Genomic DNA, 12,619 nt, shown 5'->3' on the forward strand with positions numbered 1-12,619 from the left:
GGCACTGCGATGGCGTGACACGAAAGATGTGTGCCTAATGAGCACAGTTCACAGCACCGCAACTGTTATGGAACGCACGGAAGGTGGGAAAGAAGCCATGAAGCCACAAGCAGTGATAGATTACAGTAAAACCACGGGCGGTGTCGACAGAGCCGACAGAGCACTTACATTCTTCCCAGCAATGTGGAAACAGCAAAAGAAATACTACAAGAAGACCTTCAGGTATCCTCTCGAGCAGTGCTGGTGGAATGCCTACATTTTGCACAGAGCAAAGAGTGACAAGCCTTTGGTTCATTCTGACTTCATTTGGAAAGTTGCTGAACGGATCTTTGTGAACCACCAGACACCATCAATGGCTGTGAATAGACCTGGAGATCGCGCTGTTGACGTTGTCAACCCATGGACTAGACTATATCCCACCCACTGAACAAAAGTCAGCACCTACGAGGATGTGTGTGGTTTGTTGCTCAAAGCGAGATGGCAGTGGACAGAGAATACGAGAGGAAACCAGGTTCCATTGTCCTGATTGTGACGGCGGACTTTGTGCAGTCCCATGTTTCAAAATTTTTCACACCTGGGATTTTTATTGCATGCACTCTTGATGTTGCACCTTTTTGAAAAATTGCAGTGTTTTTGATATGATCACATTATTGGAAAAAAATCATTATATATTTATTATATTCTAATTTATGCTTTTGTGTCTTAAAGTTTATCATACCTGGAACATCTACTAGAGAGATTAAAATGAGTAATTTCTTTAGAATTACAGGCCTACAATATAAAATAACAGATTTTATGCAAAACAGTGTACCGCTTTGGGTACAAAATTACTGACATAATTAGACCGCCAGGGAGTAAGCAGCTGCATAGTGCCTTTACTCAAGGAAGTTGAATGAGGTGAACATAAACATAGCTCTTTCCCATTCCTCCCCTTTTTTAAATGTAACAAATACTATTTTTAAAAAAAAAACTATTTTATGTTCCCCTCTCCACTTCCCTCGACCCATCCCCCTTTGAAAAAGTATTGGGAACTACTAGATAGTTTGAGATGAACGATTGAGGGGACTGAGAAAGTGATCCTCAGAGCCTAGCTTCTTTGTGCTTCATCACAAGGTGTGCTGCTGGCCAAGCTACTTAAGCACCTTTCTTACCAAGAGCACCTCACGAGAGATCCAGCTGTCAGACTCAAGTTCTGGAAAGAGGACCACAGAGGTTCCACTCTGGGGTAAATATTCTCCTTATGTCTGTCTTTCCACGAGAACTGTGTGTGTATGTGTATTCTGGGAAATATCTGTTGGTTTCCTAGTGTATTTAGTTTTGAAGAATAACGAGCGGTTTGGAATCTTACTCTTTTAGGATATCAGTGGGATAGCTTAGAGAGGTACCAAAAGATCTCTTGGGAAAACTGATGCTAGTTGTTCTTTGAGGAAATTACATGAACTAAATAGAAAAGTTCTTGAGAGATTGCATATTTCTCCTCTAGGAATAGCTCTTATGTAGCTTTTGCCAGAAGTTACCTGAGCACCTGCAACAGATTAATTTCTCTCCCTGAGTCTCAGATACTTCAGTAACTGTCTATTCTTAGGTTCATCTGATGTTACTCAAGAACATTAACTTCCATCATACACCCTTCCCGAACCATGTCACATTTTTCTGTGTATGTTTTTCATGATTGTATATTCGTGAACTAGTACTTTTTTATGAGTTGACTCACTTATGAAGCCTAGTGCATAGGCTAGAGAGGTTCAGAGGACAATTCTTTCAATAAACTAGCAATCAGGATAAGTTGACTGCTCAGAGGATGTTTTACAGCACTTTAAAATTATGTATTTGGCTTATTATCTTGATGAGCTCACTCGTCTTTCTAGCTATGACCATTTTATGACTAGGGCATCAAGTTCTTGCCAGCATAAATGATTGTAGCTTTTTGTTTACAGATCCTGGCCATGAGGTTGGATGCCTCATTTTGCTGAAAAGAGACACTGGACCTAAATGGCGCAGCATGACTTTGTTCCTGCTTGGCTAAATTTCTCAACACCACCGCCAGCTAAGGTACTATTGTCCATTCTTGTAGTAACAGTATCCCCAACCAATCTTTGCTGTCTTTTTGTAGATTGCCTGAATGCTTAAAAAAGATTTTTGTTAAAAAAAAATTTTTTTCATAGATGTGTGGCCTCCCTTTGTATAGGATAATAAAATACAGGCAGTCCACATTAGTGTGTATCTTATTGCTGTCACTGTCTCAGATATATGCTAATCTTTTATCATTACATGGCACACTTAAAACTTCCTGTGTTAGCTTCAACATACTTTGGAGATAAAACATAGCCTCCAACCACTTGTAAGGAGCCTTGGTCACACAGTGGTTAAGCACTCAGTGCTAACCAACAGGTTGGTGTTGTGAAAACTCTCAAGGCGCCACAGAAGAAAGAGGCAGCAATTTGTTTTTGAAAAAACTATAGCCTTAGAAATGCTATTGGGCAGGTCTGTTCTTTAGTTACTGTGAATAGGAATTAAGTCAAAGATAGAAAAGTTGTTTAGGGGGAGTGCGGAGTGAAGACCCAAAGCCCATTAGTAGGCCATTGGAGATCCCCTTGTAGAGGGCTCTCGGGGAGGAGATGAGCCAGTCAGGGTGCGATGTAACAACGATGAAAAATACAACTTTCCTCTAGTTCCTAAATGCTTCCTCCCCGCTCCCACTACCATGACTCGAATTCGACCTTGCAAGTCTGGCTAGACCAGAGGATGTACACTGGTACAGATAGGAACTGAAAATACAGGGAATCCAGGACGGATGAGCCCTACAGGACCAGTGGTGAGAGTGGCGAAACAAGGAGGGTAGAGGGAGAGTGGGTAGGAAAGAGGGAACCGATTACAAGGAACTATATGTGACCTCCTCCCTGTGGGACGGACAACAGAAAAGTGGGTGGTGAAGGGAGACGTCAGACAGGGCAAGATATGACAAAATAACAATTTATAAACTATCAAGGGCTCATGAGGGAAGGGGGAGCGGGGAGGGAGGGGAAAAATGAGGACCTAATGCTGGGGGTTTAACTGGAGAGGAAATGTTTTGAGAATGATGAGGGAAATGAATGTACAAATGCGCTTTACACAATTGATGTGTGTATGGATTGTGATAAGAGTTGTATGAGCCCCTAATAAAATGATTTAAAAAAGCAACCAAAAAAACCGAGGGCAACTTATGTACAAATGTACTTGAGACAGTGTATTGATGGATGATGATAAGAGTTGTACAAATTCCCCAATAAAATGATTTAAAAAAAAAAGAAAGCTTGTTTAGATCCAATTGTTAAGTAACAAAGGGCAGACAAAGGTGAGAAGAAAACAAATTGCCTTGTAGAAAATGGATTTATGCTCTGAGCGTGTTTGTATATGAGGAGGAGCAGGGAGAAGTAGAAGTGATTGTTCAAGTGTTGCATGAATCTCATATTAAATCCTCTAAATTACATTTTAGAGGAAGTTATCTATTTATGAGGCGCCCTGGTTGTGTAGTGGGTTATGAGTCGGGCTGCTAACCATACAGTTAACAGTTTGAAACCATCAGTTGATAGCAATTGTTGAGTCCTCAACTATTTGGTAAAAGGTTGGTTAGCTTGAACCCACCGAGAAGCAGCTTGGAAGCATATGATAGTGGATGAGATATGGTAGGAACGTGATACCGAGAATACAGAACTGCCTTGGGTTGGAATCAACTCAGCAACAACTCACAGCAACAGTGTATTTATTGTTTCAGGGGAACATCATCTGTGTTAGGTTAGGATGACAGAACAACCAGGTCTGCTAGATGAAAGCAGAGTCCTGAGTTATTTACTGAGAAAATAAGTCTTTGGAAATAACAAACTCTTCATTGACCAGTTGATTCTCACTCATATCGTGATCCTGTGGGGCCAGAGTAGAGCACCAAAAGATTGCCAAGGCTATCAATTTTAATGGGAGCAGAGTGGCTGATGGGTCAAAACCACCAACCTTTTGGCTAGCAGATTATCCCTGTGCCAGCAGGGTTGCTGCTTTGGGAGCTCAACTACTCACTGCTGTCGAGTCGATTATAACTCGTAGCAACCCTATTGAATGGCCTAGAGGAGTTAGATTTCCAGTAAAATGACAGTAAGTAAAGTGATGTTTCCATTGAACATACAAAGCAATGGGACAGGATTCAAAAATTATCCTATACATATAGTAACTGTTGATTTTTGACAGAAGTTTGAGAGTAATTTAATGAGGTAAACGGTTAGGTTAGTCTTTTAACAAATAATGGTAGAATAGCCACATAGCTGTCCCTCTCTCTGTAGTGGCAAAAGAAAACTTTAAATCTTCATATGTCCAGAAATTAACTTGGAATTGATCACAAACTAAAAAGTTTGTTTACTAATGGCCTGCCATCAAGTTTTTACAATATTATTTTCTCCTAGAAAGCTCTCTATTGGTGCTGTGGTTAAGTATTTGACTAAACGGAAAGGCAGGCACGCACTGTGGGGAATTTTAGCATTCTGCTTTTATAGAATCTGCTGCACTCTGTTTTGTCTTACTGGGTTGTTAGGTATTGGAATGAACTTAAACATACAGGTGTGATTTTTCTCTTCTTTTACAAGAGTAGTGTTTTAAAATGTGTAATTGGGGGAGGGGAGCTTATTCTTTATGATATTAACAAGTTTGGCAATTCCCCCTTTTTTGGTGTAATTATCATGGCAACCTTGTCCGCCTTTGTGGAATAAAGGAAGTGAGTTAATGATTGAATACGTAAAGTAGAACTTAGAGGTTTATACTCTTGAGGGTCATGTATGCATAATCGGAATTTCTGCCATTATTATTGTTTTCCAAAAGCCTGATAAATGACCTGTTAAGAGATTGAAATAGATGAATCCTTACATAACTGTTTGCCTCTTTATGCTTTGTCTTAGTCACCTGCAAATACCTTTGAAAAACTCGGAGAGCACCTATCCCGAGGGGAAGGAAGATTTGGAGTGAGCCGTCGTAGACATAATTCCTCTGATGGCTTTTTCAACAATGGACCCCTTCGAATTACAGGAGGTTAGCCATGCCCAAATTTCATGACTACATTTAAGCTTTTCAGGGTTTGTTGACAGTTGCCATTGACTCAGCTCCAATTCATGGTGACTCCATGTATAACTGAACGAAATATTGCCTGCTCTTGTGTTTCTTCTTAATTGGTAAACTTGGATCCATTGTTGTGTTCACTATGTATTTTAAAGGCCTCGTAACCTAAGGGATGAATCTTCCAGCACTATAGCTGAGAGTATTCTTTATCTGTAGGATTTTCTTTCATTGGTTAATTTCTGGAAGTAGCTTACCAGGCCCTTCCCACTCTTAATCTGAAAATTTCTGAAACCTTTCTAATCTGGGTGACCCTGCTGGTATTTGAAGTATAGGTGACAGGTCTTCCAGTATCATAGCAACTTGTTAGTCAAACTGACAGGTGATGGACACTGGAGTACATACCCATAATTTTGCAATATGCTCTTTCGTGAACATGATTTTCAAATGCTCTTATGTTACCACCCACTTATTTTGGCTTGCTAAGTATAACATGTTCTCATTAAACTTTTAGCTGAACACATATAGAAATTACCTTAAAATGAAAATATGTACTCATTTAATCTTTCATTGAAAAGATTTCCTGAAAGGTTTTAGACAGTACTATAAACTGCACTCAGTTTATGAATTACCAGGAAGTAAACAATCTAATGTGTTCACTTTTTTTTACTGTTGTAGATTCCTGGCACCAGCCATCCCTGTTCCGTCATGATTCTGTGGACTCTGGTGTCTCTAAGGGAGGCACGCACACTGGAATCACAGGGAACCTATCTGGTTGGCATGGCTCTTCCCGGGGTCATGATGGCATGAGCCAGCGTAGTGGGGGTGGCACAGGAAACCATCGCCATTGGAATGGCAGCTTCCACTCTCGGAAAGGCTCTGCCTTTCAGGAAAAACCACCTACAGAGATTAGGGAAGAAAAGAAAGAAGACAAGGCAGAAAAGTTGCAGTTTGAAGAAGACGACTTTGTAAGTATAATGCTTTTGGCTATGTAATTAGAACTCTATTATTAATGAGAAAATTTTAATAATTACAGAAAAAATGCCTTAATGTCGATGTTTGTTTTTAGAGAGAAGGAGATGGCTAGTATGAAATGTTGGTCAAAGTTCCTATGTAATTTGTAGTGCATCTCAGTACAATTTCATCTTTGTGCCTCTAGAATTAAAAAACGTTGATTCCCTTAAGTTCTGTAAGGTGTAATATTCAGGTATAATTATGTAAAACTATCATCTCTAATATGTAAAATGACTGTGTTAAGTTTAAACCCCGCAATTTGGGTGTTTTTTAGCTGTGGCTAAATTGTGTTGAATTATATTCCTTTTGGGCTCTTAACCAAAAGTTGAATTATTTTTAAAATACCTTTTAAATGCAGCACTATATTGCTCATCAGCATAAATTAATTAGAAGCGCTATTGTCAGTTCTATGACTTTCACAATGGGAAATGAATTGACAAAGGGAAGACTGATATTAAAGTGTTGTCTTAGTTCCTCTCCGTGATTTTAAATGAGTTTTGCTGTCATTTTAAGCCTAAACATATTGCATTTATATTGTGATCCCCTTTTTTAACATTTTAATGGCACACAAGAATGTGGAGAAAAACTGTCCTGGATGCACATTGACTAGCCTGTCTTAACATTGATATTTTGCCAAATGTGCTCTAGATTATTCTTTCTCAAAAGAGGCAATTTATTCTGTGTATTTATTTTGGTGTAAGCCTTCCTAATCATATTTTTCTTCCCTCTAGAGATTATCACAATCTTGATTTCAATAATTTTATCATTCTTATGTATGTTTTTGCTATATATTCACAAACAATATATAACATACTGCATATTGGTGAACTTTGTGAATAGTATTTATTATACTGTAATTTTATTTTATGTGCTTAAAATTCTTTCACATTTATCTCTGTTGGCACATATAGATCTAAATTGGTGGGTCTGAACTAGGGGAAAATTTGCTTCCGGGGACATTTCAACCATGTCGAAGAAATTTGGTTGTCACAACTAGAAATGGTGTATACTGGCCTCTAGGGGCTGGAGCCAGAGTGCGGCTTACTACCCCTACAGTGTCCGTGATAACCCCAAAAGAATGTCAGTAGGCCAGAGCCGAAAAACCCTGCTCCAGATCACAAGGTCTGCCCTTGGAACCACCAACGCACCGGGGGAGAAAGAGAGGGCTTTCTACTTCCATAATGAGAGCTATTCTACCCTGCTGTGTAGGGTTGCTATGAGCTGGTGATTTATAAAGTTTCCATTTGCTGGTTTCTTTGGAAGTTGATCAGCAGGCTTTTCTTTCTAATCCCATCTCTTAGTTTAAAAACTCCAGTAAAACTTGTTCAGTATCATGACACGCAAGCCTCTACTGACAGACTCGTGGCTGTGCTTGTGGTGCAGAGTCAAATCCAGGCCTCTTGCAAGAATTCAAGCATTCTGATTACTGAACCACCCTGCCACCTTCTAAATCAGTGGTTTTCAACCTTCCTAATGCTGCAACCCTTTCATACAGTTCCTCATGTTGTGGTGACTGACCCCCCAGCCATGAAATTATTTTCGTGGCTACTTCGTAACTGTCATTTTGCTACTATTACGAATCAGGTGACCCCTGTGAAAGGGTCCTTCAACCCCCAAAGGGGTTGCGACCCACAGGTTGAGAGCCATTGTTCTTTTTTTTTTTTTTTTCTTTCCCCATGGCCTAACTTGTGGAATTTAATAGTTGCAGGAGACAGAAATCCTATCATGTCAGGGTGGAGCAGTGATCTGTCAAGAGGCCATTTTGTGCAGTGCCACCGTGATGCCGTCATGTTTCTGGACCATGATGTTCCCATTATCTGATTCTAAACACACCACAGATATCAGTGGGGTCAGAGGTTAGCTTAGCTGCTTGCTGGGCTAATACAGATATCACTCCAGCATGTCATCCGACAGGGTCCCATGGCAGCCCAGGTTCAGTCCTTGGGAATCTGTCTGTGCACAGGATGCCAACAATGGATGTGTTCTTCATTGTGTCCTCCAGGTACTGCTCCAAGGTCGTCTCCATCCCACCCTCGGTCAGTGAGAGCCCACAGCGTGTCGCTTCCTCCTCTACCCCCAGCGGAGGAAGTGAGGCGGTCTGAACCATTGTTCTAAATGGCAGAACATTGAATTTACCGAATATACTTGAGTGTAAGCCGACCCGAATATCAGCTGAGGCACCTAATTTTATCATAAAAACTGCATTAAAAATGTGCTGGGGAAACTTGGCTTACATACGAGTTTTATACAGTAGTTTTGGGGTGACCTTTGAAATGTTGCTTGTAAAAGTGAGAAAGTGTTGGGTGGAGAATTAGGGAGTGCGTCAATGATGAGTAATATGCTAGTCTTTGAAGAAATGGCCAGGTTTAAGGAAGTAGGACTTTCTATGTTTGAGATCACTAGAGATATGGTGTGGTAAGAAAGTAGATGGTGCCCAGCTATGAGAAAAAATAGCATCTGGGGGTCTTAAAAGTTTGTTTACAAACAAGGAGTCCTCTAAGTGAGGCGTCCACTGAGTCCACATGGAAGTACACCAGAAGCCTGTGTGATCCAAGGATTGTAAATAATAAAATCAAAGTCTGAAGGAGGAAGGTCTTAAATTGTGAACACACAGTTTGCAGAAGGCTATGGATGACAGTGGAAGCCCAAAATCCATTTGCAGGGTTCCTATATGGGTTAAGCCTCCAGTGAACCCCCTCCAACCATAATTGAGGAATGTGAATAGTTTGTTATCAGAGCATTGTAAAATCAATTATGGCAGCTATAGTTAGGTTAAGATATATTATCTTACCATTTGATCTGCCACTTTGATCCATTTTAAGGTAGTTTCAGTTAAAAAAAAATGAAGAGGATATACATGGGGCCTAAACCTCTGGTGAATACCCTGTGACCGTCGACCAAAGATGTGGATAGCTTTACTATCCTGCTAGAATGTGTTGGAAAGTGGAATATTGCAGCTGCAGTCCGATTAAAATTTAATGCCTTATCACTTGGTTTCCCTTTTGACCCATTTTGGATTTATCCAACTCATGATATTTTCTGCTGTTTTTAATTGAAGTTTTTCTCTTTCACTTTGTTACTGTTGTTAGTTAGTTTGTTTTGAATGTTTTTCTGTCTATGAAATCCTGTATAGGTAGATCTAGAGAAACACTAACCGGATTAATGGTTCCTTTGGGTATGGCAGGGGAGCTTGAGGGAAGATGGAAGCTAATAACAATGAGTTCAAGAAAGAAGAAAATGTTTTAAAATTGATTGTGATGATTGTACAACTCTTAATATGATCGAACTATTGTATGATTTGTGAATGGTATGCAAATAAAACTATTACAACACAAAGTTTAAAAAAAGAACTAATTGTTCTTAGATTAAGGGTACAATTTAAGTGCAAGCTCAAAATCCATTCATATAACTTTGATTTTTATATATCCCTAATCTATTTTAGAGATCTCATTATCATTTTATTGGGGAATAGTATAAGTCATCCTGATACAGTAATTCAATTGGTAGTAGTATTCATTTAGCCAATGGTATAGAATTTAAAATATTCTTTAGAAAAGGAAAAGAGACATGTATAAGAACTTTTTAAGACTAAAGTACATGGATTGTCGACTTGTACAGATTAAAATTGTAAGTGACCAGACACTCTTTATGCAAACCAGCGGTGTTAGAGAAGATAAAACTTTCAATCTGGTTTACTCACAAAAGTAGAACTATACCTACTGGACTAAGTCATCTCATAAAAAAGCGAAGAGTATGAAAATAGCAAAAATATGGTAGTCTTGGGTTGCCATTTATTGGGCACCCAAAGCAAGACGTTTGAACCAAAGTTCAATGACTTCCAAATCCATACCCTTGGCTGCTTCTCACATGAGATTGTTTTGGTCTTAAGTCTAAAGGAGTATTTCAGTTCCTTTCATCATTTTTAAGGAATTTATTCCATTGTGTGTCTGTACTACAGTTTCTTTATTAATTCTTGGGCATTTGGGCTGTTTCTGGCTTCTTAACTGAACTGTGCTGTGATAAAAATGGGAGAACATATATTTATTTGTTGTGTCTCTTACTGTTTTGGGGTAAATACCCAGTAGAGGTATTGCTGTCATCTGCTGGGGGTTTATTCTCAGTTGTTTTAGGTATGACCATATTGCTTTCCACAGTGGTTATGCATGTTTACAAGCCCACCGGCAGCCTATAAGAGTTTCAGTCTCTCTGCATTTATTTTGTTTTTGCTTTATTAAATCAGGCACTATGTTTTTTAATTGGAAAACTTGATATTGTTAGGACATCAATTCTCTACATTTAGTTTCTAGATTCAGAAGAACCCCAATAAAAAAACTTAGCATAGAAATTGACAGTGATTGTAAGATTATATTTAAATGCAAAAGACTTAGATATCCAAAGCCATCCTTTTTTTTAATCATTTTATTAGGGGCTCATACAACTCATCACAATCCATACATCAATTGTGTAAAGCACATTTGTACATTCATTGCCCCCAAAGCAATCTTGTAGAGAACAAAGTTGGCACATTTAATCCACCTGACCTGAACTTACTATAAAGCTACAATAATCAGACACTGTGTTATTGGTATATGAATAGATAGACGGTAGGGCAAAGGAGAGCCCAGAAATAAAACCTGTACTTATAATGTGATTTCTCCGCACCGTCCCCCCACCCCCACCCCACACACAAACACATGCAGCGGTCCAGAGCAAAATGAAGAAAAAAATGTCATTTTAAGAAATTGTGCTAGAAAAATGAGATATATAAATAGAACTTCCAAAAGTTAGTGAAAGAATGAACATTTAAAACAATGCAATTTTTCCATCAACTTTTTGAAACCCCCTCGTGTATGTATGTACTTTTGTTTATTCTGTGAGGGAGGTAGAAGTGTATTTATATGTTGGATTTTGGATTAACCAACACGCATACCTACACAGAGCACTATAGCATAGTAGTTTATGCATTGGGCTGCTAACAGCTTTCTCCAGGGGAGAAAAATGATTCTTTCTATTCCCATGAAGAATTATGGTCTTAGAAGCCCACGGGACAGTTCTCCCTTGTCCTAGAGAGTTGCTCTGAGTCAGATTACTCAATGCCAGTGAATTTGACTTTGGGTTTTTTCCTACCCTTACAGAACATAAAATATTATTTTAAATGCATCATAGACTTAGAAGATTCTAGAACAGCGGTTCTCAACCTGTGGGTCAGGACCCCTTTCGGGTGGTAGACCAACCTTTTCACAGATCGCTGAATACCATCGAAAAACACATAGTTCCTATGGTTGGGGGTCACCACAACATGAACTGTATTAAAGGGTCATGGCATTAGGAAGGTTGAGAACCACTGTTCTAGAAAAAAGCATAGGGATATGTCTTTACAACTTCAGAGGAGTCATACAAAAAGGTTTCTTAGGATACAGAAAACCATAGCCACAGAGAGGAAGTAGTAATAAATTAGACTTTATTAAAATTAATATCTATTTGTAAAATACGAGAATAGGAAAGTTGTGTTATAGCTAGATAATAGGCAACTCCGTAACAAAAGAAATGAACTAATACATGATGAATCTCAGTAAAGCCTTTCACAAGATAGTGTACACTGTATAATTCAGTTCACAGGAGCTTCTAGAAGAAAGGGTGAAAAGTCGTGTGGAGGGGAAGAAAATCAGAACAGTGGTGCCTGTGAGGGGTGGGGAGGGCTAACTGGGAAAAGAACATGAGAGAACTTCCTGATTAATGGAGGTGTCCGTCTTCATAGAGGTCGGTGAGCATATATGCATTTTTCAAAATTCATAGAATACTATGTGTTTGCACTTTACTGTATGTAAATTTTATTTAGAGAAAAGTTAACATCTCCAGCAGTGGGGCAGAGAAGTTGTTATAACCTTCTGATAACTGAGAAAGAATTTACTTCTGTGATATTCCTGAAACCTAAATTGTGTTTTCTATAAAATATTCTACAAAAACTGCCCTACCTGCATTTGAGTTCATAGGGAGGGGGTGGGGGATTTAGGACAGCTAAAGGCAACCTGTGAAACCTATATTGGGCCCTAGTTGAAGGCTAAGACTTTTTTTTTTTTAACTTTCTGTTAGATACTAGTGTATATAGTTGGCATTTGAATAAGAAGTTTGAGTTCTCCATTGTTAACTTTTTAGTTTTTGTAGTACTATGCTGATATAGGATAATGTTCTTATTGTATAGAAACACATAATGAAGTATTGGGAATAAGTGGAGTTTAAGTCTATGAACTTACTTGCAAATGGCTCAGAAAAAAATTATATACTCGAGTATAAGCCGACACGAATGTCAGCCAGCCGAGGTACCTAATTTTACCACAAAAATGGCATTAAAAGTGTGCTGAAAAACTCGGCTTATACACAAATATATATAGTATTTAGAGGCATTGATGAAGAAAATGTGGTCCAATGTTAACAAGATTAAATGAAAGATTTACAGCAATTATTTCTATTATTTTTGAAACTTGTAAATTTGGGAGCATTGGAAAATAAAAAACTAACTGATATTGAGTAA

General features: G+C 38.7%; 1 protein-coding gene and 1 pseudogene across 2 annotated transcripts in view; one reads left to right on the forward strand and one right to left on the reverse strand.

Moving 5' to 3' along the window:
- Positions 1-12,619, forward strand: part of GPBP1L1 (GC-rich promoter binding protein 1 like 1) — a 70,636-nt gene that overhangs the window by 28,096 nt on the left and 29,921 nt on the right. For both annotated transcript variants that reach the window (XM_045291812.1, XM_004699470.2), the window contains 4 exons: positions 1,114-1,225; positions 1,938-2,052; positions 4,920-5,049; positions 5,752-6,041. In XM_045291812.1, the coding sequence (XP_045147747.1) occupies positions 1,993-2,052; positions 4,920-5,049; positions 5,752-6,041 (480 nt within the window). In that variant the 5' untranslated portion in view covers positions 1,114-1,225; positions 1,938-1,992. The remainder of the gene's footprint in view (positions 1-1,113; positions 1,226-1,937; positions 2,053-4,919; positions 5,050-5,751; positions 6,042-12,619) is intronic.
- Positions 7,837-8,113, reverse strand: LOC123521868 (annotated as a pseudogene).

Source organism: Echinops telfairi, unplaced genomic scaffold (genome assembly GCF_000313985.2).
Source record: "Echinops telfairi isolate 266 unplaced genomic scaffold, ASM31398v2 ScPeMD7_443;HRSCAF=831, whole genome shotgun sequence".
NCBI lineage: Eukaryota > Metazoa > Chordata > Mammalia > Afrosoricida > Tenrecidae > Echinops > Echinops telfairi.